The 25258-nt window shown below is 36.9% G+C and overlaps 2 protein-coding genes across 13 annotated transcripts in view; one reads left to right on the forward strand and one right to left on the reverse strand.

The window, feature by feature from the left end:
- Positions 1 to 1567: 1567 nt before the first annotated feature.
- On the reverse strand, positions 1568 to 24653 carry ZNF567 (zinc finger protein 567). 6 transcript variants are annotated; one of them, XM_070224190.1, is made up of 6 exons: positions 24520 to 24653; positions 23356 to 23453; positions 21424 to 21497; positions 7988 to 8114; positions 7631 to 7717; positions 1568 to 3940 (listed from the first exon to the last, which is right to left on the reverse strand). In XM_070224190.1, the coding sequence occupies exons 3-6, from the start codon at positions 21430 to 21432 to the stop codon at positions 2220 to 2222; spliced, it is 1944 nt and encodes a 647-aa protein (XP_070080291.1). In that variant the 5' UTR covers positions 21433 to 21497; positions 23356 to 23453; positions 24520 to 24653; the 3' UTR covers positions 1568 to 2219. The 6 variants fall into 6 exon arrangements, with proteins under 6 accessions (XP_070080291.1, XP_023507078.1, XP_070080292.1 ...); XM_023651310.2 differs by having other exon boundaries at positions 23137 to 23453; XM_070224191.1 differs by having other exon boundaries at positions 24335 to 24527.
- ZNF461 (zinc finger protein 461) overlaps positions 24640 to 25258 on the forward strand; it is a 37745-nt gene continuing 37126 nt past the window's right edge. For 3 of the 7 annotated variants that reach the window (XM_070224274.1, XM_070224279.1, XM_070224275.1), the window contains exon 1: positions 24640 to 24777. The gene's annotated coding sequence lies outside the window, so the exon portion shown is untranslated. Of the gene's footprint in view, positions 24836 to 25258 lie in introns of all 7 variants that reach the window. The other 4 variants (XM_070224276.1, XM_070224280.1, XM_070224277.1 and 1 more) reach the window with 2 other exon arrangements.

Here is a 25258-nt window from a genome sequence, read left to right on the forward strand (position 1 = left end):
GAAGGCAGGATAGCACATATAGGGATGCCATATGACTTATATTTTTGTGACGGCCATGGAAATGCCTAGGAGAGCAGAAACAAGGGCGAGCAGAATATCCAAGAGAATGACTCTCACAGTCCCAACATGTTTGGTGGGTCAAGATTGGAAGAAACAGATTCAGCTAGGCCACACCTCTCCATGCACTATATACCCAGGAAAAAAGAAGTAGGCTTGCATCCTTGGTCGTGAGTACAATTCTTTTGTTACTCACCTTTGTTTGCATATAATAGTATTTACTCACTTACAAAAACAGATTTATTCAAATAAAATAATTCCTAGGTTCTCTTAGTTCTGAATATTGATCATGTAATCTTACCTACTGTTGTAGTTATTTTATTCTAATATGCTCATCCTGCCTGCACTCTAAGAAAAAAAAAAAGAAAAAATCTCTAAGCATGGATGTAATTATTAGTTAAGGCTAAATTTCACAAAGTTCTGTGCAGTTAGATAAGGAATTCTATCTTTTACCTTATGCCACTTTCAAGTCTCAATTTTTATGTCTGACTTTCCTCATCACTCACTGCTCTTTTTTTGCTCTGAAATTATCTGCAAGACCAGGACTGATGAGCAGGTTTCCATTTACGATCCACTGGCGATTACTGTCCCTTTCCATAGGCCAGAAGGCCTGTTTAACATTTTTAATTGTCAGATACCAACCATTTTCCTGCTTACTTAGAACCGGTTTACAGCTCTACTCAACTGGTAAAAAACTCAGCTTATTTAAATATGTTTATTACATATGACGACTTCATGTATGTAGTGAATATTTGTTATGAGTTATCCTCCCCAAGAAGGGCCTTCAGTAACTGTTCAACTTGCAGCTGAGCTTACTATTTTCACAGAAAAGATGCTATAGATGTTATTATTCTAGCAGATTTCTAATTCTCAAACATCAAAATATCTCCAGTGACTTTTCATTTGGGATTTTCACAGACCCACATTTCTTATGAAATAAATCAAGTCATAAAAAGCTTATTTTACACATAGGCTTACTTATATATATATATTTCATAATTCTGTCTACTGTGACTCCTATACTCCCAAATTTTCCTTATCTATGTCCCTTCTTAATCTCCCTTTCTTTAGTATGAATTCTCTGATATTGAATAAGGTGTAAGCTATGGCTAGAAGTACCCCTGTAATCATGACAACTATAGGATTCCCTCCAGTATGAATTCTCTGGTTTTGTGTAAGGTTTAAGCCACAGCTAAAGGCCTTTCTGCGTTTATTATATTCATGTATTGATGACTAACAGCATTCTCACATTATAAGGATTATACATTATGAGGATTTTGTTTCAGTAGGAATTCTCCAGCTGAATGACCTAAAGACCTTTCTCTACATTGATTACAATCAGGGCTGTTACTTCCCAAAGTGAATCATCTCATGCTAAGAAAGGTCTGAGAGGTTTGGTGGTTCTACCATAGCTGAAAAAACTTAAATACACCCTTGGACTGAGTATTTCCAGTCTTAGTATAAATTCAACAGAATTACATACACACACACAAAGACACATACAAGAATATTTATAGCAGTATTTTTATTACAACACAAAATTATAAAAAATACAAATATCCATCAAGAGGATAGATAAATAGCATTATATTCTTAAAATGGAATAGTATACAGAATGGAAATGAATACACTACTGCCACATGCAATAATGTCTGAATCTTAAAAATGTTGAGTGAAACAAGACACAAAAGAATTCACGATGTATGATAAAATATATATAAAGTTTAAAGACATGCAAAAACTACTTCATGATGTTTAAGCCAGAGAAGTGGTAATCTTTGGGGAAGTAATAACTACTTTTTATTCTACAGACTGCAATGAGAAATATACTTCCTATTTTCTTTCTCTTATGGAGACTGATGATTATAACCATTTTGTATCTTGCCTCTGGATATATTATAGAAGTATTTTTTTTATAAACTGAGTCAGCAGAACTTGAAAACTTAAAAAATTAGCTTCATTGCTGATAGCATTCAATAACAATGATCATACCCATTTTATATGCTAGTAAACAGCAGATAGTTACATGGTATGGCAATTTAAATAAATAACTCATTACACTTGTGATTAAAGTTACCTTATGAACATGTTTAAGCATGCTTTAAAAAAAAAACTAAAGGGTTATAATAACTTGGAAAGGCTTCACAAAGAAATCACACCATTTATTGCATTTCCAAGTTTTCTCCCTTGTGAGTTCTCTGATGGACAATGAGGTTTCTCTTATAACTGAAGGACTTACCACACTCATTACAAATATAGGGTTTCTCCCCTGTGTGAGTTCTCTGATGTACAATGAGATTTGTCTTCTGGCGAAAGCACTTCCCACATTCATTACACTTATATGGTTTCTCTCCTGTATGAGTTCTTTGATGATGAATAAGATATGACTTCCTGCTAAAGGCTTTCCCACACTGAGGACATTCATAGGATTTCTGCCCTGTATGTATTTTCTCATGTACAGTGAGGGTTGCTTTCTGGCGAAAGGACTTCCCACATTCATTACAAATATAGGGTTTCTCCCCTGTATGAATTCTCTGATGTAGATTGAGATTTGTCTTCTGACTGAAGGATTTCCCACATTCATTACATTCATAGGGTTTCTCTCCTGTGTGAGTTCTGTGGTGGTCAATGAGGTATGACTTCATTCTAAAGGCCTTCCCACAGTGAGGACATTCATAAGATTTTTCTCCTGTATGTGTTCTCTGGTGTGCTACGAGGGTTGTCTTCTGGCGGAAGGACTTCCCACATTCATTACAAATGTAGGGTTTCTCTTCATTATGAGTTTTCTCATGAAGAGCAAGGGTTGTCTTCTGGGAGAAGGATTTCCCACATTCATTACAAATATAGGGCTTTTCCCCTGTATGAGTTCTCTGATGTACAGTAAGGTTTGCCTTCTGGTGAAAGGACTTCCCACATTCTTTACAAATATAGGGTTTCTCTCCTGTATGAATTCTCTGATGGAGAGAGAGTGTTGTCTTCTGGCGGAAGGACTTCCCACAGTCATTACACTCATATGGTTTCTCTCCTGTATGAGTTCTCTGATGACGAATCAGGTGTGACTTCAATCTGAAGGCATTCCTACATTGTGGACATTCGTATGATTTCTCCCCTGTATGTGTTCTCTGATGATCAGTGAGGGCTGTCTTTAGGCGGAAGGACTTACCACATTCATTACAAACAAAGGGTTTCTCTCCTGTGTGAGTTCTCTGATGATCAATGAGATATGACTTTCTTCTAAATGAATTTCCACATTGATGGCATTGATAGGGTTTTTCTTCTGTGTGAATTCCCTGATGTAGAATCAATACTGACTTCCTGCAGAAGGACTTCCCACATTCAGTGCATGTATGTTTTTTTTCAATATTTGTTGCTCTTCTCCTTTTATTATATTCAGATGGGTTTTCCCTTCTGTAAGCTCTATTAGGTGTAATTAAGTCTCCTTTTTTAAGGAAAGATTTCTCACAGTCATTACACCCAAATGACTGTGCTGGAGTTTCCATCTTATGATACTGCATAAGCACTTCATTATGACTGACAACCCTGCCATGCTGATTATGGGATTTGACTCCAGGGTGAGCTGTCTCTGGCTTACTACTGAGGAGTGATTTCCCATATCCATTATACTCACTAAGTCTCTTTCTTGAAGGACTTAGATTACTGATGATTAATTCTGAAACATTTTTAAAAATCTTCCCATGAGTATCATATTCAGGAGGTAGATTTTTTGAATTAACAGAGTTTTTGCTTATAGTAAATGTCTTCTCATGTGCATTACTGTTTTCCTTAATCAGCTTTTTCTGGTTGATGAATACAACTGATCTAGAATACTTATCTTGATGTTCCTTGAATTTCACTAAAAAGTCTTCAGCTTTCCAATTTTCTTCTAGAAAAGAATATAATTAATAACAATTTGTGAATCTGCACACATTTGCTAGGGAAAGTAATTGTACTAGGGTCTAGCATATGAGGCCAAAAAAGACCCAAGACAAATGCCTCCAAGCCTGGGAAAAGACAAAGAACCTAAATAAAAACTATGCTTCAGTGCGGAAAAGGATGAAAAAATAAGCAATGGATGCTAGTAACTTTTGCACTTTGCACCAGAACTTCATGCAGAAAGCAAAATGAAAAAGAAGCAGTGAGAAGACAAAGACTGGTGGCAGAGGGACTGATGCCTGGATAGGTGGATTCAGAGGTGACGAAGTGAACCTATCCAGGGCATTAAGCTTTAAGTAGGATAGACAAGAAAGATTAGTAAAAAAGCTTGTTCAGGGGAAATATTAGAGGAACGACTACTTTTGGAGCACACAGATCAGTGCCTATACTTATATACACTCATCCCTTGATTGCGAGGTGAAAGACTTCCAGTTGTTTCACCACTCCCTACTATGTAGCCATCAATGGCTAATTAATCTTTCTATGCTTCAATTAATTTCCTAGTGTTAAGAAAAACAATCCAACAGTCTAGGTTCTAATCCTCCATATGGCTGGGAATCATTTTCTCTTGTGAGGGAAGAACTAGGAAAACATCTCCAACAGGAACTTTAAAACTGACTAGGGGTATATTCACTGGTGTATTCAGATCGCTGTTACTATCAATTCTTTCAGAATTGTTCAATAACAAAACTCTCATGACCATCAACTATAACTGTTCCTTGTTTTAATTGCTGGCTTATTTGTTTAGGTTTAAAGAAAAACTGGTTCAAGTCTTACCCCAATATGATAACATTTCTTAACTCCAGTTTTCTATATGGTGGACTAGAAAGAGTAGACTGTTCACTCTAGTTCTAAATCATCATTAACCTTGACCTTCATTTCTCTTATAAATTTTTAACTATATCTGACTTCTCTTACTTTGTAATCACCCACATCTAGTGGAACAATGTTAAATCTAGGCTCAAAAATTGATATTTTCCTTGACTCCATTGCCTCCAATATTAACATACAAGGAATTTCTCTTGTAAACAAAACTTTACATCACCTAGATTCACTTTTTGTCTTCAGACAAGTTTTCAGGGTTGTCCACATATCTGACAAATCTCACCTGTAACAAGTTTGACTGACTGATTGATTGCCCTATAAATACCTCACTTATTCCTAATCACATGCTTTTTGCTCATGTTCTTTTAGTCAGTTGGCTTGTCTTCCAGTCTTATTTCTACTCATATTTAGAGAATCTTCAAGAAAAGGGTACCGTTTTATGATCTCAAAAGCCCTTGACATATTTCCCATCACCTTAAGCACTATTCCTTTATAACATGAAAATAACTGTGGTCTAGAAAAATCATTTTAACAAATCTTTTTACAAGCTTACACTGTGTCATAAATATTTTGTGAAAATGCAGACTTTGATAGTAATCCTCTCTCATTGAAAGGAATACTTTATCGGTTATCTCCTTTGAACACTTCTGAGTTTACATTAACACCATGTATCACAGATAGGTAGTATTTGGTAGAATTCACCCATTCCATCACAATGTATAGGGCCATGGCCTGAGCAGGTACATCTGAAAGGAACTTACCAGTATATGCTTTCTGAATGGAGGAAAAAGATATCTCCCTTAGCCCCACAAACAGTTAATGAAGCAACTACTGAATATCTAACATATTATATAATAAGCAAAGAAGATTCAAACAGAGGATCTTGTCTCTTGTCTTTGGAAGAAAGAATCCTTAAGCATAAACCATGCATAATCATGTATCAAATTATATAATCATATCCAAGAATTGTATGTGCTGTAATTAGCAAGCAGCATGGGAATTCAGAAAAAGAAAAGGTGGATATGATGTGGAATAGTCAAAGAATAGTTCATGGAGAAGAAATCTCAAGACTTAACTTAAAAGATATACAGTATATGGCAGTCAGAACACAACACAATGACAAATATAGATATCATGACAAATCCTACATGTATGGAGAACATTAGGAGACTATACAAAGTGGAAATTAGCAAGAGTTTTCCAAAGAGAGAGAGAAATAAACTCAAAAAGCCCAGATGAGGGCTTATTATGGTAGTCCTTGAATGAAGAAGAATTTCAATTTCATATATTAGGGAACAAATGATGATATATCATGTCAGGAAAGTAACAATATAAAGAGAAAGAATTAGGACAAATTCTAGCAAAGCCAAATTGTTATTACAGTAGTCAAGATATGAAATAAGATAGCTGTCATTTTGTATGATGTGAGAAATAAAAATATGAGAGGATGTAAACTATGTTTCACAGGCTGATAAACAATACAAATTGCGAAGAGATCCACACGAGATGATGACAGAGACAGAAGAATCAAGCTGATATCACGGCAAGAAAAAATAATTTGGAAATAGATAATGGGAAAGAATTTAAGAGCTAGGAAAGTTAGTAATTTTCATTTCCAACATATTGTCACAAAATAGGTGAGACATTAGAGTGTAGAATTCCTAAAGGATTAAAGGTGGGGAAAATGGGCTGAATATGCCAGTGTCAGAGGCATCTACATAAAACAAAGACCTTAAGTGCTGAGAATGGATGAGATTACTATAATTTAAGAGCAGATCCCTTGAGGACAAATCAGAGAAATAAGAGTGAGAGTCCAGTGAAAAAATATTCATTAAAAAAAAAATGTGTTGACTATTATGTGCAGGCTTTGTTCCAGGCAATATGGCCACAGTGCTGAAGAAAACAGACCAAGCTGGAAACAGTAATCACTCAGGGAATCAGGAAAAGAGCGAGTTAGTGTTTTACCCAAACCAACAGCAGATTTCAGGAATGATCAGCCATACAAAATGAACCATGAAAGTTTAATGGAAGAAAATGGTAACTGTGGAATTATCAGTCTGGGCCAAGACAAGCAAGTTTTAAAATTAATGACTAGATTTGTAGTTAAGAATGGGAACTTAGACTTAGCACAGAAAACAAATCTGAGGTAACATAAAACAAAGAGAAAGAAAGAAAATAGAAAGCAACTAGGAAGAGAAACATTAACCAAAAATTTTCTCTTTTTTAAAGATAGACTTAAGAATGCCTGAAAGAAATCTATCCAAGGAGATAAAGGACTGAGAATGCTAGAAAAAGACACAAATCAAGAAAAAAGATCTAAAAGAAGGAAGGCTTATAGTACATTTTGATTAAGTTAAGAGTGGGAACTACCTTTGATAACATTAAGAAAACTCAGGAAAAAAATAAGATTTTACTTTATTTTTTTCCTTTTTCTCCCCAAAGCCCCCCGGTACATAGTTGTATATTCTTCGTTGTGGGTCCTTCTAGTTGTGGCATGTGGGACGCTGCCTCAGCGTGGTCTGATGAGCAGTGCCATGTCTGCGCCCAGGATTCGAACCAATGAAACACTGGGCTGCCTGCAGTGGAGTGCACGAACTTAACCACTTGGCCACGGGGCCAGCCCCAGGAAAAAAGCATTACATGGGAAGGGTAATATTTGAAAGTTTGACTTAAGTTTTGCAGGCACAAAGGTCTTTTCAAAGGTTTTAAAAAATACTCCCAAAATATCTCAAAGGTGCCATTCACCACATGACCACTTTAAAAGTTAAAAGTTATTTTCCACTAGATTTCATGTGCTTGAGAGTCAGAAACTCACCTAAGCAGGTATGACCTGTAAATGATGTCCATGGCTCTTCTCCTCGTTCCAACTTGAGGATCACCTCAGGCTTGGTCATGTGACACCCTGATAAGGGAAGATTTGGATTAAGTTGCTTAGGCTTCAGTACATTTGAAAAATTAGTAAGGTGCATGTTCAGTAATACAATTTAAGATACTCCTCCTTTGTGTAACAGTAAACTTAACACCTAGCAGTGGGCAAGTGAAGACATATTCATCCTTCCTGATAACCAAAAAGAATTCATCACCTCTTATCCCTAAAATTCAAGATCACACATTCTTTAGGCACTTTGAAAGGAAATGCATGCTACTAAAGTTTCACAGAGAGTTTTCTCACCCACAGAAACAAGGTGGCAATAGTTTTCCAACATCACATCCATGTATAGAGTCTTCTGAGCAGGATCCAGGTGCTGCCACTCCTCCCGAGAGAAGTCCACAGTCACATCCTTGAATGACACGGATCCCTGAAATGGATTGGACTGTGATCAGAACAAGGTGATGAGATACTGGAGACTAGTTTTAATCCTATTCCTTTGTGGCAGTCATATGAAAAGTTGTAAAGAAAACCTATCATTTTTCTTGTTTTGTGATTTACATTGCAACGAAAACAAAAATCAAGGTAGACGTACGGAACAACAAATTTACTTAATAACTCATATTCTAAAAGTATTTACTGTGAAGTCACTTTGTACCCAAAACTGTATTCGTTTACTGGTGCCAAGACATACAAAACACTGTCCCTGCTCATGAGTAGCTACAGCCTCAAAGCATGTTAAGACATACCTTCAAGAAAGTATGTGTAAACACAAACCTGCAAGAAGGTGTTACAGGTACCACACAAGTATTTACAGGATGCAGTGTGTCACAGGGCAGAAAAATTTCTCAGGCTTCACTGAGGAGGCAAATTTTTCCCCTTTGAGATCAATGTGTTTATACAGGAAGACTATAAAATGCATGGGAGAGAGTTTCGGCATCCAGCAAAAATAGAGTGAACTGGTCAGGAAAACAATCCCTCAGATAATAATTATGAAATCTGAACACACTATATAACAAACAACTAACAGAAGACACTGGAAAGCAATCAAAGCAAGCAGAAACTGGAGGAGAGTTTATCCTTAAGGGACAGAAACTGCAATGGGTAAGAATTGTTAAGTTTTTGGTTTTTTGCATGAAGGTACCCAAAACCCCATGGATTACTTCCTCAAAGGTGGTGGTGGACAGAATTTAGGACTGGCAGATGAGCTGGAGATTCAGGGATAAATTCTGGAAGTGAGAGAACTACAGAAAGGATCTGAGTATAAACTCTGCCAGAACTCCAGGTTGATAGTTAAACTAAGCAACTGTTGGTGAGATCACAGAGGGCTTAGCAAAAAGCAGACAGAAAGATACCAGAAAAGAGTCTTGAAAAACAAAAGTGCACCTAGTGAGATTCTGAGATTTCTGCATTTTTGATTAACAGCATTCCACAACCTTCTCACAGCTCAAGCAGAAGAAAATTGAAGGCTTACTGGATCAATGTGTTAGAAGTTGGGGCTGAAAAAGCAGCAGGAAGTATAAGGGATGAAGTTCTGGATGAAAGAGAACTAAAGAAAATTAGCCCCCAAAATCAAGTATAAACACGCACCAATTCCTTGACTGAGAGTTAAAGTACTTAAAGACAAGGAGAACCCACCTCCCCTTGGGGGCCAGGGCAAACAGCAGCAGCTGGAAGCTTAAAAAACCAAGCAGATATGTCAGCTGCCTCACACTTGAGGGGGGGGGACAGAGGGCAGAGTGTGAAGTTTGATTCCAAGCAAGTTAATTGCCTACTAGAACAAAAAAACCAATAATCCTCTGAAAAACAGACATAAAAGAATTCAGATTACTATATTATTCATGATGTCTAGGTTTCTAGCAAAAATTACTAGGCCTACAAACAAAACAAAAAAGGAGAGCGAATATGACCCATTATAAGAAAATGTCAATCATGGAAACTAAATCCTAGTGGGTCCTGATGTTGGATTTTGTCAGAAAAGCCTTCAAATATTCTAAATGTGTTCAAAAAAGTAACAGAAAACTTGGCATGGGACCTCAAAATGTAAACTATGCAAATAGCACCAAATGAAAATTCTAGACCTGAAAAGTACAAGAACTGCAATGGAAAATTCACTAAATAGGCTCAACAGCAGACCAGAAATAGAAAAAGGAAGAACCAGTAACTTCGTAAATAGATCTACAGAAATTAAGCAATCTGAACAGAAAGAAAAAAGAATAAGAAAAAACTAATAGAATTACACAGATCTATTCACCCACAGATCCGTGGGTCAATTTCAAAGTAATCCAATACAGATGTAATTGGAATCCCTGAAAGAGAGAAAAAGAAAGGGTCTGAAAAACTTTTAAGGAAATAATGGCCCAACACATTTACAGTTACTAAAAACTTTAACTTACATACTGAAAAAGCTTAATGAACCCCAAAAGGATAAAAACCAAAGAAACCACACTTGGAAAATCCTAATCAAATAGCTAAAAGCCAAAGATAACGTCAACCAAGAATTCTATATTCAACAAAATTATCTATTACAAACAAAGGCAACATAAAGCTATTCTCAGATAAAATCTGAGAGAATTCACCACTATCAAACTGACCATCAAAAACAGTAAAGGAATTGCTTCAGGCTGAATGTACAAATGACATCAGATGATAACTAAGGTCTTTAGGAAGGAATGAAGAGGATGAGAAAAGTTACATATAAAAGACCATAAATACTCATTTCCTTCCTTCTTTAAAAGACACCACTGTTTCAGGCAGGGGTTGGTCAACATTTTATGTTGTTTTAGCACGAAAGCAACCACAGCAGTATGCAAAATGAATGACCAAAGTTCTGTTTCTATAAAACTGCATGCATGGACACTAAAATGTGAATTTCATAAAACTTTCATAGGTCAGGAATATTTTGCTTTTGCATTTTTTTCAAACATTTGAACTATAAAAACCGTTCCTAACTCATAATCTGTACAAAAGCAGGCAGCAGGTTGGATTTGGCCTGTGAGTTGTAGACTCTTCGCTTAGAATAAGCATTCTAGCACCATTTATTACAAGCATAAATATCACATACATGGCAAACAAAAGAACAGAAGATGGAGAGGTCAGTAAGTAGAAATATAATGTTGCAAGATTGAGGTATTTTACCTTAAGTAATTCAGTATCATCTCTAAGTAAATCATAATAAGTTAAAGGTGCATATTGCAATCCCTAAAGCAACCAAAAAAAAAAAAACACAATGCAAACAGATATAACTAAAAAGGCAACACAGGAATCAAAGTGAATTATTAAAATATATTTGACTGACATAAAATACAAGAAGACGTAGGAACAGATGAACATAAACAGGTTAGGAGGAACCTTAAATGCATATTTCTAACTATAAGAAACCAATCTGAAAAGGCTACAGACTGTATGATTTCAACTATACGACATTCTGGAAAAGGCAAAACTATAGAGATAGTAAAAAGATCAGTGGTTGCCACTGCCAAAGATTAGGGGAGAGGGAGGGATGAAAGGTGGAGTAGGGAGGATTTTTAGGGCAGTGAAACTATTCTGTGTAATTCTATAATGGTGGATACATGTCATATTTGTCAAAATCCACAGAATAAACAATATCAAGAGTGAACCCTAATGGAAACTACAGACTTTGGGTGATAATGATGTGTCAATGTAGATTTATTGATTGTAAGAAATGTACCACTCTGAGGCGAGATGTTGGTATGGGAGAGGCTACGAATATGTAGGAGTAGGGGGTAAATGGAAATACTCTGTACTTTCTAGTCAATTTTGCTGTGAACCTAAAATTTCCCTAAAATATAAGTAAAAGGATAAAAATAAACACACAAACACAACAGGTTAGGCAATCAGAAAACAAATAACAAAATGGCTGCCGTAAATCTAACTATACCTTTAATTGTATTAATATGAATGGACTAAACTCTCCAGTAAAAAGGCCAAGATTATTAGAATGTATAAAAAAGCAAGACAAATATATTCTATCTACAAGAGACATATTTTAAATACCATAGACACAAATATGCTGAAAGTAAAAGGATGGAAAAAGATATTCAAACACTAAATATGGAAGAGCTGATGTGGCTATAGTAAAAGTAGACAAAACAGATTTCAAGTTGATGAATATTACTACTACAGACAAGAAAGGGACACTTCATAATGATAAAAGAGTAAATACATCAGGAAAATCTAACAATTACAAATGTATATGTACTTAAATAAGAGTTTCAAAACACATGAAGCAAAAATTGACAAAAGTTGGAATAAGATTTTAAAAAGTCCAAAATCACAGTTAATGTTTGTCAGGAACTGAAAGAACTAGACCAAAATGGGAAAAAAATCTGTAAAGATTTAGAAACTCTAGAATACTGACAACCACCTAACTCATTTGATATTTATAGACCAAAATTTTCAATAATTTCATAACACATACATTTTTCAAGAGCAAATGGACTATACACCAAGACAGAACGTAAACAAATCTTGATGGATTAAAGACAAATCATACAAAGTATGTTCTCTGACCACAACTGAACTAAATTAGATATCAATAAAAATAACACATCTAGACAAGCCCCAAACGTTTGGACATTAAACTATCCTTTTCCAAGTAACCAATCTTGGGCCAAAGAATAATTGAAAAGAAAATTTTCATGAACTATTTTCAACTAAATAAAAATGATCAAAATTTGAAGATGCAATTAAAACAGGCTAAGAGAGAAACTTGTAGGTTTAAATGCTTATATTAGAAAACAAGAAACATCAATAATTTAAACTTTTATCTTGAGCTTTAAAAAAGAGTAAATTAAACCTAAAGCAAGTAGAAGGAAATAGTAAAGATAAAAGCAAAAATCAGTGAAATAGAAAATGAATAAGAAAAAGGGAAAAATCAATGAAACCTGAAGCCAAATCCTTGAAAGTATCAATAAAATTTAAAAACCTCTAGTTAGATGGATTAAGAAATTAAGAGGGATGTCATATATGCCCACTCTGAGATCCTACAGATATTAAATAGATAACAAGATTATAAACAAATTAAAGGCAATAAATTATACAATGTAGATGAAACAAATATTCACTTAAAAAACATGTTACCAGAAGAAAAAAACCTGAAAACTCAACTATTAAAGATATTGAATTTGCAATTTAAAAAGTTCCCACAAAGATTTTCCAGGCTCAAAAGACTTCAAGGTAAATTCTATCAAACATTTAAGAGGTAATGAGAATATTACACTAACTCTTAAAAAAAACAGTGGGGGGGAAAAACAAACAGTAGACTGGGTAGCACTTTCCAATTCATTTTATGAGGGGAATGTTACACTGTTACCAAAACCAGGAAAAGACATTCAAAGAAAATTATAAACCAGTATCCTTGAAGAATACTGATAAAAAACCATAAAATATTAGCAAATTGAGTAAGGTGATATATAAAAAGCACAACACCTTATGACCAACTGGTGCTTATCCCTGGAATGCACGGTTGGTATAACATCTGAAAATCAATAATGTAATCATCATAATATTAGAATAAAGTAGGAGAAAAACTACATAATCATTTCAAATGAAGAAAAATCATTAGATAAAATTTAACATCTATTTATATCAAAAACTCCCAAAAGTAAAAATGGAAACAGGGCTGGCCCGGTGGTATAGTGGTTAAGTTCGTACGCTCTGCTTTTGCAGCCTGGGGTTTGTGGGTTCAGATCCCAGGCACAGACCTACACAGTGCTCACTGGGCCATGCTGTGGAAGTGTCCCACATACAAAATAGAGGAATATTGGCACAGATGTTAGCTCAGGGACAATCTTCCTCACAAAATTTTTTTTTTTAAATATTAAATAAAATAAATTAAAAAAAAAAAAGAATTTCCTCAACCTGATGAAATGCAACTACAAAACACTTACAGCTAACATTGTACTTAATGGTGAACGACTGTTTTCCCCCTAAAATCTGGATCAAGAAAAGGGTGTCTCACCAATTCTATTCAACACTGTAGACAATACATAAAGAATGAAAAAGAAATAGAAGGCTACAGACTGGAAGGGGAGAAGGCAAACTGTATTTACAGATAACGTGACCAGATATGTAGAAAGTCCCAAGGAATATACAGCAAAGAGTACTAGAAACAATAAGTGAATTTAGCAAGGTCATAGAATACTTACATCAAAATACAAAAATCAATTTTTTTATATACTAACAACAAACAATTGAAAATGAAATTAAAGAATAAAATTAACGAATATTTGCAAGACCTGTACACTGAAAACTACAAAACACCGCTGAGAAAAATAGAGAAAGACCTAAATAAACATGGAGATACACCAGGTTTACAGACTGGAAGATTTACTACCGTTAACACACCAATTATCTCCAACCAATCTATAAAGTCTTGAAAACCAATCGGAATCCAAGTAGCTTGTTTTACAGAAATCAATAAGTTGATTCTAAAATTTACATGGAAATATAAAACACCTAGAAAATCTAAAACAAGTCCAAAAAAGACAGAGTTGGAAGATTCACATTACCTAATATCAGGACTTAATACACTAATCAAAACTGTGTTATACTAGGGAAAGCAAAAATATACAAATCAATGAAACATACTACAGAAATACAACTATGGATATATGGTCAAATGACTGTCAACAAAGGCTCTAGGATAATTCAGTAGAGAAAGGATGTCTTTTCACAAATGACTCTGGAAAAACTGGATATCCATTAAAACAAAAACAAGGAACCTCAACTCTTACCTTATAGTATACAAAAGAATTATGTTGAAATGGATCATTCACCACTTAAAAGGAAACCTAAAACCATAATACTTATATGCTTTTAAGCATTCTTATAAACAAAGATTAAAATATGTCCACCTTGGAGTATGCAAAGATTTCTGAGGTAGAACACAAAAAGCATGGATCATAAAATTTAAAAACCTGATGAACTGGATTTTTGTCAAAATTTAAAACTTCAGCTCTGAAAGACACCATTAAGAAAATAAAAAATCAAGTCATAGACTGGGAAAAGATATTCACAGTACTTTTATCTGACAAAAGACCTGCATCTAGAAAATATAAAGAACTCTCACAGCACAAGACAACCAATCCAATTAAAAATTGGCAAAAGATCTGAAGAAACTCAGAAGATATATAAATGACAAATAAGCAAAATAAAAAATGCTCACCATTTTAAATCATACCAGGGAAATGAAAATTAAAACAATAATGAAATACCATTACACACCCACTAGAATAACTGAAATTAAAAAATGACCATACCAAATATTGGTGAGGATACAAAGCTGCTGTAACTTTCATACATTGCCGGTGGGAATGTAAAATGGCACAACCACTTTGCATAACAGTTTGGCATTTTCTTGTAAATTTAAACACACATTTTTTATACAACCCACTGATTCCACACCTAGGTATTTACCCACAAGAAATGAAAATATAGTCCACACAAAGATTTCTATGCAAATGCTCACAGTAGTATCATTTAAATAGTCTAAAAGTAGAAAAAAAAATCTATCAAAAAGTGAGTAAAGAAGTTGTGGGATATTCACATACTGGAATACTCCTCAGCAATACAAGGAATGTTTTAATATACACAATAACATAAATGAATTTCAAAAACATTATGTTGAGTTAAATAGGCCAATCCCCCAAAAAGTACATATTCTATTATCCCATTTATATGAACTTTAGAAGAAGAAAGACACATGATTACTGAAGGCTGGGTGTGGCAATGGAGCAACCGGGGGCATGTGGGAACTTTTGGGAGTACTGGAAATTTTGTAATCTTGACGGTTGTGGTGATTACATAGATCTATACATACACAGATCTAACTTTTCAAAGTTCATGAACTCTGCACTTAATGTGGGTGCTTTTTATTGTATGTAAATTATACCTCAATAAAGTTGATTAAAAAATATGGGTGAGTTTGGGGTTCTGCCTCGAGAATGGCAGAGTAGCTCTTACTTGACTGTTACTGCAGATAACACCTATAAACTCCAGATAAAATATAAAAAGCAACAATCTGAAAGCACTGCAAAGTGACCCAAACAGACAGAAACTGGAGAGGAGGGTTTACACTTGGGAGAACAGAAGAGCAACAGAACTGTCAATTCACACCACTTGTAGCCGGAGGGCAGGTCCCAGGAGACACCCTGTGTGGCAAATAAAATTCAGGTGGAAATCAATCCATGGTCTTACAGGCTTGAAGAACCAAAAGACCGAGTTTAGTACAACAGGAGCAGCTGGAAAGGAAGTAGGGAAATCCCACAGAAACGGAAGCCAGAGAGGGGGCCCCAAGGACTTTGAATAGACTTTGTTCACACCTTTGGCTGATATCTCAGTTAGGCATGCACGGGCCAGAATCCAAGCACCCTGATTAAACGTGAAAGAAACAGAGCAGGCATTCAAGCTGCTACAAATCTGACAGTCTACAGTTTGAGGTTTGCTTTCAGCCAGTTTTACTGTCCAATAAAACAAAACAAATCAATACTCACTTCCATTTCTATGGAATTTAACTGCTAAAGAGATTCTCTTTTGCCATAAACAACTAAAGAACTGTATAAAATAGATTAAACATCTGTTTTCAAGTACTGGCCAGCTGACAGCATAGAATGGTGACCCCTGAAAGAAGGGAAAACAAAGTAGGTTCTATGACTGCCCCAGCTTCCTGCCTAAAAGTAGTTTCTGGGTCCCAGGCCAGGGAGGGGAACCAGAAACAGAGCCCGGCAGTCACCCTGAGTTAAAGAAACAGAAATGAGAATTTGAAGAGTCCAAGATGGCAAGAACTGCCAGGCAAAATACTGAAGAGGAGGAAGCAGCAGAGAGAGACCACTCTAGACAGCTGCAGAGTGATCTCCGTGAATCTACGGCTGAAGACTGACCTGCAAAGACAGGGAATGAAACTCCATGAAGCGGGGGAAAGAATCAGAGGAAAGTAATAGGGCGAACAATTCCCAGAGCTCAAACAGGCGTGGGAACAGTTTGTTCTCCCACCAGCCAGAGTAGAGTGACCTGATACCACACAGGCTTTGGCAGAGCAGGGGTTGGCAAACTATTCATGTAAAGGGCCAGATAGCAAATATTCCAGGCTTTGCGGGCCATATCGTCTCTGCTACAACCACTCTGTAACTGTAGTGCAAAAGCAGTCATGGACAATATATAAGCAAGTAAGTGTGACTGTGTTCCAATATAACTTTTATTTAAAAAACAGGCAGCAGGCTGGATCTGGCGCATGGGGTATAGGTTGCTGACCTCAGTAATGGGACTAAATTAGCCTTAGACCAAATGCTGCTCTACACCAACAAAAGCTTAAATGCAAGCCTTAAAAGGGTCAAAACGATATGAGGTAACTGAACTCTTTAAAGGAACACAACAAAATACAGCATGCAGCAATTTAAAATTCAAGTAAAAAATTTCCAGGCAAGCAAAGAAGCAGGAAAATGGGATCTATATTCAGGAGGAAGAAAAAAACAAACAAAAACAAAACCAGAAATAACAGAGGTGATGGATTTAGCAAATAAAGATGTTAAACTGGGTCTTGCTCCATAAGCTCAAGAATGTAGAGGAAAAGATGAACATGACGAGAGAAACTGAAGATATGAAAAAGGATCATGTAGAACTTGTAGAGAAGAAAAATATGAGATATGAAAAATCCAATAGATGGGAGCAACAACACATTAGCCATTGAAGAAGGAAAGAGCAGGGTACTTGAAAGAGAGCAACATAAGCTATCCAAAATGCTTTGGCAACTGGCTGCATCCCAATGAAACTTTAGTTACAAAACCAAGTGGCATGCCTGATTGAGCCCTCAGATGATAGCTTGCCAACCCCTAGGCCTAGGGCAACCACTAAAAAAATAAAACAAAGATATACTTCTAATAAGTGAATAATAGAGAAAAAATGGAATCATAAAAAAGTTTCTCAATCCAAAAGAAAACAAGAAAAGAGAAAAAAGGAACAACAATAAAAAAAATTGGGAAAATAGGAAAGAAACAGAACTTCAAAATACGGTAAGTAAAAACTGATAGATTGAAAAGGAAAAATAAACAAAGCCACGATTATAATTGAAGATTTCAACTTTCCTCTCTCACTCATTGCTATAACAAATAGACTGAAAATCAATAAGGATATAGAAGACCATCAGAATCAACCAATTTGACCTGATTATTTAGAAAATACTCCACCTAATAATACTAGAATACATTTTTTATAAGTGCACACAGAACATTCAAGTTAAACCATAATCTGTGCTACAAAAGAAGTCTCCACAAATTTAAGAAGATTTATATAGGGTATGTTGTCCGATCGCAACAGAATTAAACTAGAAATCAGTAACAGACAGATATTTGGAAAATCCTCAAATATCTGGAAATTAAATATAACTTCTAAAAAACCAATGGGTCAAGAAAGAAATCATGAGAAATTAGAAGATATTTTCAACTAAAAGAAAATGAAAATACATGTCAAAATTTGTTGAAGGCTACTTAAATAGTGCTTAGAGGGAAATTTATAACATTAAATGTTCTATTAGAAAAAAATAAAGATCTTATATCAATGATATAAGCTTCTATTCACAAAACTAGAAAAAGAGTTAATTAAACCCAAAGTGGCGAAAAGGAAAGGAAATAAAAAATGTAACAGCAGGAGGGAAGAAACAGGAAACAGGAACACAATGGAGGGAATCAATGAAATCAAAAGCTGGTACTTTGAAAAGATCAATGAAATTGATAAACCTCTAGCCAAATGACCAAGGAAAAAGGTAAGAGACACAAACTGTCAATAACAGGAACGAAAGAGGGGCATTGCTACCTATTTTTACAAACATCAAAAGGGTAAAAAGAATATATTTTGAACAACTTTATGCCAATAAATTTATAACTTAGATGAAACGGACAAATTCTTTGAAAGACACAAATTATAAAAGCTCACTGAATAAAAAAATTGATAACCTGAATAGCCCTAATTCTATTAAGGAAATTGAACTGCTAGTTAAACACCTTCTCACGAAGAAATCTCCAGGCTCAGATGACTTCACCGGTGAATTCTAACAAACATTTAATGAAGAAATAATACCACTTCTGCACAAATTCTTTCAGAAAAAAAGATGAGAGAATACTTTCCAACTCATTTTATAAGACAGCATTACGCTGATACCAAAACTAAACAAAGATATTAAAAGAAAAACTACAGACCAAATTCTTTACGAACAACAGACAAAAGAATCCTTAACAACGTATTAACAAATTCATCAAACAATGTATAAAAAAATAATACTAGGGCTACTAAGTTGGTTTAACACTTCAAAATCAATCAATATAATTCATCATGTTATTAGAAAAAAGAAAAAAGCCATATATCATGCAGAAAAACCAATACATGTAGAAAAACCTCTGACAAAATTCAGCACCCATTCGTGATAAAAACTATCAGCAAACTAGCACTTCTTTTACCTGATAAAGAGCATCTATGTAAAACCTTTTGCTAATATCATACTTAATAGTGAAAGACTGAATGCTTTTCCCCTAAGTCAGCAACACGGCAAAAATGTCTGTTCTCACACTTCTACTCAACATTGCACTGGTTCTAAACAATGTAGTAAAGCAAGACAGAAATAAAAGGAATATGGATTCAAAAGCAAGAAGGAAAATAGTCATTATTCACATATGATTGTCTATGTAGAAAATCCTAAAGCATCTATAAAAAAATTACTAAAACTATTACGTGAATTTAGAAAGACTGGTCAATATACAAAAATCAATTGCATTTTCATATACTAGCAATAAATGATGGAAATTTGAGATAAAAATGAGTAGCATTTGCAATAGCATAAAAAAATACCTAGGGATTAAAATAACAAAATATTTGCAACACTCTTACAGTGAAACAACAAAACATTACTAAGAGAATTTAAAGATCTAAATAAAAGGAGATGTGAGTTGGAAAACTATTATTTATTTATTTATTTATTTTATTTTTTTCCTTTTTCTCCCCAAAGCCCCCCGGTACATAGTTGTATATTCTTCGTTGTGGGTCCTTCTAGTTGTGGCATGTGGGACGCTACCTCAGCGTGGTTTGATGAGCAATGCCATGTCCGTGCCCAGGATTCAAACCAATGAAACACTGCGCCACCTGCAGCAGAGCGCATGAACTTAACCACTCGGCCACAGGGCCAGCCCCTGGAAAACTATTATTAATAATTCCTATTCTTGAATTTAAACTTGAGCATTTTAACATTTTCTTCTCCCGTAATGGATTGTTTTTATACATTCCTTTAACGTGCTTTGGGTCTGATGCTATAAAAACCGTAAGAGTAGTTATTTAATGTTATTGGTACAGAGTTTCTGTTTGGGATGCTGAAAAAGTTTGGGAACTAGACAGTGGTGACTGTTACACAACATTGTGACTATACCTAGTAGCACTGAATTACACACTTAAAAATGGTTAAAATGGTAAAATTTTGTTATGTATATTTTACCACACACACAAAAGTTAAACAGAAAAGCACAAGAAACACAAAGATCTGTAAGTGAGCACTGGGGTGAGCACGTGGAGGACTGGAAAAGGGGCAAAGGTGTTAAATGAGAAGATGAATGACCACTATGAGCGAGGCACCCAAATAAAGATGGTATCAGTGGGGATGAAGGGACCTGTGGTATAGGAATAAGATTCTTCACTAAATGATTGTGTGGTGAAAGAGGAGACATTTAACTCAAGTTAGCTGTACTAGCAGGTGGGTAGGGGCTGGGGACATAAGCAGGTTGGGAAAAAAACAAAAATAAAATAGGATGGGCAGGACATAATGAGGTAAATCTTGACCATGTGCCTGAAGTACCTGTGGAACATCAGGTGGGGATATTTCGTTGGAAGATGGACATGATTTTGACACTCAGGCCAGAGGTTTAGGATTAAAATTACTTGAGCATCATTAGAATAATAGTGGTAGATTGTGAATAGGAAGACGAGACTGTAAAGAGAAGAGAACCAATACAGAATAAGAACACCAGTATTTAAGAGGTCCAGATATAAAGATAAATTTTCTGAAAGAAAGAACCAGGAGAGAGTATGAACCAAGAGCAGAATATTTCAGGAGTTACACTCCTACTTCAGTATGGTGATTTAAGCATATATATTTACTTCCCATGCATCCAAATAAAAAAATCAGAGGAAATTTAAAAATAGGAATAAATCTTAACACAATTAGCATACTGGGGGAGTGTTACCGGCAGGCCACAGATTTTTAGGAATTGTTTGCAGCTATGAGCAAAACTGAAGGAGCAGACAGGAGAAATACAGAATTCTCAGTTCTTTGTACAATCTGCCAAGCATAGCTCTATTCTCGAAGCCTCAAGACAGGACTTCTCGCCACTTCTTAATAGCAATCTATCAATTCCCTCTCCATCTTGACTGTTTTTATCTAGACAAGGTCATGCGGTAATACAGTCTCATTAAATTTGAGGAAATGCACTTTTGTCCCAGCATTGCTTCCGGGAGAAGATTGAGAAAGATGTTGAATGATATACCCACTTAATGTGTGAACGCTGATTAAAATTAGAAGGAGCACTTGTGGAAGGTAAAGGCTTATTTGTTCAATATGGGAAGAAATGGGACCACTTGCCTGAAGGGGAAGATAGGCCAGGAGGATTTCAGAACAAGAAAGGCAAATGCTCAAATGTCCTTTAAAAAAATAAAAAGAAAAGAGAGAGGAACCATCACCTCACCTGAGCCATGGTTTTGAGATTTGCAAAAGATGACCAGTCTTCCTTTGGGCTCCTCTTTAGAAAAGGGGCAGTTCCTAAGAAGGCAAAGCCAAGATGAAAAGAAGCCACATGCACCCCACATGCCTTATAGCTCTCTTATGATTTACGACTCAATTAAAATTGCCTCCGTTTCCCTTGCTTTGGCCCTCGTCCACTCTGCACATCCCACATAAATACAGTGGGGAGAATGAGCCAGGCAAATCTTATTTTATCCCCAAAGCCAGAGATACAGGCTCTTGGGGCAACAGGTTAGGTTCTGGGCAAGCTCCCCTCCTCTCCAGCACCATCTTTTCTCTCCTAAGCAGACTACTGTTATTAACTACCTCCAACCTGCTCTCCATTAAGGCTCTACCATTTATACCACCATCTGCAATATATCGGAATACCTGTCACTCTGTATGCTAATATATACTATGATACAAACTTCTTGATGCCTGCCATACCTACTATACCTATATCTACTAGGTATAAATTGTGGTTCTAATTTTTATTTTTTTTATTATGGAAGAAGATAGGCTGCTTTTCATAAGTCACAAAACATCTTTAGTTTCTTATCTGTGAAAGGTCTAATTCTTTCACTTTTCTGTTAGGTTATTTTTATTTTCTGGATTGATCTTATTTAAAAGAAGGAGATTAATCCTGTATTTACTTAATTTTTTATAGTTTCTCATTTGAATTTGCATTCTTCCCATGCAAAAATAACTTAAAAAAAAGATTATTGGGCCATCTGGTTTAGTACCATCAGGTATTCAGTAATCTATATTTCCTCCACTCATCAAAACTGCCATCTTTATCACATACTTTATTTCCTTTATACATTTGAGTAGATCTGGACTTCATATTTAGTTCCACTGATCTGTGCATTTAATTGCCAAGATTACTCTGTAGTTATTACAGTTTTCAAACAATTTTAATATCAACTAGGCCTACTTCTCCCTCATTTTTCTCTCAGAATTTCTGGCTTGTTCATTTTCTCCTAAGAACTTCAGAAAGTTCAAAAATTTTACTGGAACTGCATGAAATGTTAGGGAGTTTTGACATTTTATTATATTGTGTCTTCCTGTTCTTTTATCTAAGGATTTTTGAGTCCCTTAGGATTAATTAAAACAAATCTTTCTATACATCCTTTGTATCTCATATTTTTGATGGCCACTGGCCACTTGCCATAGTTTTCTGATACATATATATACACATATGCACAAACACATATCTGTGAAGCCTACTGATTTAACTTTTTTTTTTTCCAGCAAAACTGAGTTTTCTAATTGCTATCATTGTTTGTTTTTAACAGAATGGTAACAAAGAAATTTTTCGGCCTGTTTCAGCAGATGTCCCAAAGATGGTGAGCAAAACAAGTTTCTAAGTGTTCCTCATTTAAAAATGAAGTCTTGTAGAGCAGCTAACTATAAAGTTTTGCTACCATTAGTTTCACTCCTACTTCAAGAGGCTGGAGAGGCTGAGAGAAGGGAATATCTCAGTAAAGGAGTAAATGGTTTTTAGAACATAGCTTTACAGAGGGAAGAAAAGTGAGTGCTTCTCCCTTCCTTATAATAAACAAGAGGCCTTTCAGACCCTCATGCCAGTAGGAACCAAAGTGGTGGGAGAATTGTGGGGGGAAAAGTACATGCTTCCAGGATTTGGGAGGGCAAAGTGGCTGAGATGGTGAATTCTCACCTGAGCTCTGGATGGGGAACCCATGGATGGAGCCTGTCTAGGCTGGCTTGGATCCTGTCCAAGAGGACTAACTGGAGAGACCAGACCAGCCAGGTGGGCCACTGCATGCCCAGAGGAAGCACTGAAGAGGCAGCTGGAGAAGTGTCTGTGCCCAGAAGGGCAGTGTATCTCCGGAAGTTCCCAGCAGGAGGTTCTTTCAGAAGGTAAAAGACGACTTACACTAAATTATAATAGTACCAGTCATGTTAGCCTCTTCTTGTCCCTGACGTCTCTTCCCTTTTCCAGTTCCCAATCCATTCCAGCTGGAGACTACCCACCTAGAGGAAGTAGAGACAAAATAGAGGTTGAGAAATTAGAGAAGAAACTGGAAGCACTGCAAGCTTCCAGGAGGAGAGAGAGTTTGAAGTACTGATTACTACAGTGAACATTCTGGATAGTCCATATGGGGTTTCCCAATATACTATCCTGCCATCTGAAAATCATTTTAATTTTATCTCATCCCCTCCATTTTTAAAATCTCTATTTATTCTACTTGTCTAATTGCCACAGAGTCAAATTCTGAAGCATATAAAATGGCCCATGTTTAGATAATCTAAACAATACATACTTAACTAGTCACACATCCAATTTCTCAAGCACTTCATCCCACACAATGAGCCACAATCATAGTCACTTTGGATTGTGCACACAAAATACTTCAAAAATTAGACATATTCAGTTATATCATCCACTACACAATCACAATCCCACAGGCACGCATGTCACGCATAATCTCACACAGCCCATACATACTTCTACACAAAGTAACAAAGTTTTACTTATAAACCCCATATTGTCGCTTCTCCAAAGTTGCAGACAGTCTCAAACACAACTCGGCTGGCACCTAATTTAAAAATCAGACACAGGCAGAGACCTACTACTTTCATAAACAATCGGTTCCACAACGTTACACGGAGCACCACATGCCCAAACACACACAAGCACAGGCACAAAAAGCTATACGAACTGTGTGTGCCTGTGCGTGCCAGGCCGCCCTCCGAGAGCTGGGGATTCCTCACCGGGAAAAATCAGACAAAATTCCTGCCCGCCGAGCTCCCACCCGCCTCGGACTTCCAGGTCCCTCCTCGGCGCTCCCCAGCCTGGACTCCCGTTCCCTCTCGGGCGCTCCCCGGCCCTGGCTCCCGGTTCCCTGCCCTGCCTGGGTTCTAGCTTCACTCCTCGCTTTCTCTAGGGCCCAGACTCTCGCTTTCCTCCTCGTCCTTCTCCGCCCAGGTTCCCTCTTCCTTCCTCGTCGTTTTCTCCAGCCGACGGTCCCTCCTCGGCATCCCCGCGGGTCCCGCCACCAACGCCCTCCTCAGAGCCCACCCGGCCGACCAGCCTCACCTTGGACCACTGGCCAGCCGCTTGCGCCTGCGTACTCGGCGCTGGCTGCACCTCCCAAGTGTCTCCGCGGCTCCGTCTTCGCGGCCGCGGCCTCGGCGCGCCTTCTCGACATCCGGGTTTTTCCGGCCTTGAACTACATTTCCCACAGCCCCCCGGCCGCTTTTGGAAACAACTTTGCCTGTCTGGTTCTCCTGCGAAACCCTCAAAAGTCGTCGCGCTCCGAGTGGGCAAGGGAGTCTGGGCGCGGCGGGCGCTCAGGTGAGGAATCCCCGAGGCCCCATGGCGCAGACGGGCGTGCGGAGCGCGGAGCTCAGGCGTATGTATGCGTGTTTAAGTGTGAGCGTTTGTGGCGGGGACGAGACGGCTGTGTGCGCTGTGATAAGGCCATGACAGGTGCGTGATTGTGCTGTGTGTCCCTGCTCGGATGCGGGACCTTTGGGGTGACTGTGGTCGGCTCTGATGCGGGCTATGTGACACTGTGGGGTTTGAGACGACATTGCTGTTGTTACCTAATGTGATGGGAGAGGCTTTTGATTCTGTGACCGCGTAGGGTTGTATTACCGAGTAGAGCTTCATTTTTGCAGTTCTGGGTTTAACGTTGGCATGAGGGGCTTTTTAAATATCTCCCCTAAAAGTGTATCTGTGCCTGTAAAGACTACGATGCCTGTGTTGACCAGGGTCGCCCTGCACTGAAGCCTGGCCTGGGCTCCTTATTAGGGCTCCGCCACCTCCAGCGCCC

This window comes from Equus caballus, chromosome 10 (assembly GCF_041296265.1).
Source record: "Equus caballus isolate H_3958 breed thoroughbred chromosome 10, TB-T2T, whole genome shotgun sequence".
Lineage (NCBI taxonomy): Eukaryota > Metazoa > Chordata > Mammalia > Perissodactyla > Equidae > Equus > Equus caballus.

Bases quoted from the DNA above. Each gene is read 5' to 3' on its own strand.
- ZNF567 (XM_070224188.1), bottom strand. From the start codon at position 23,160: ATGGGTTCCCCATCCAGAGCTCAG. The intron at 7,718-7,987 runs GTGAGAAAACTC...TTCCCTTATCAG, and splicing joins TTGCCACCTTGTTTCTGTGG to GGTGTCACATGACCAAGCCT. The intron at 3,941-7,630 runs GTGAGTTTCTGA...ATTCTTTTCTAG, and splicing joins TACAGGTCATACCTGCTTAG to AAGAAAATTGGAAAGCTGAA.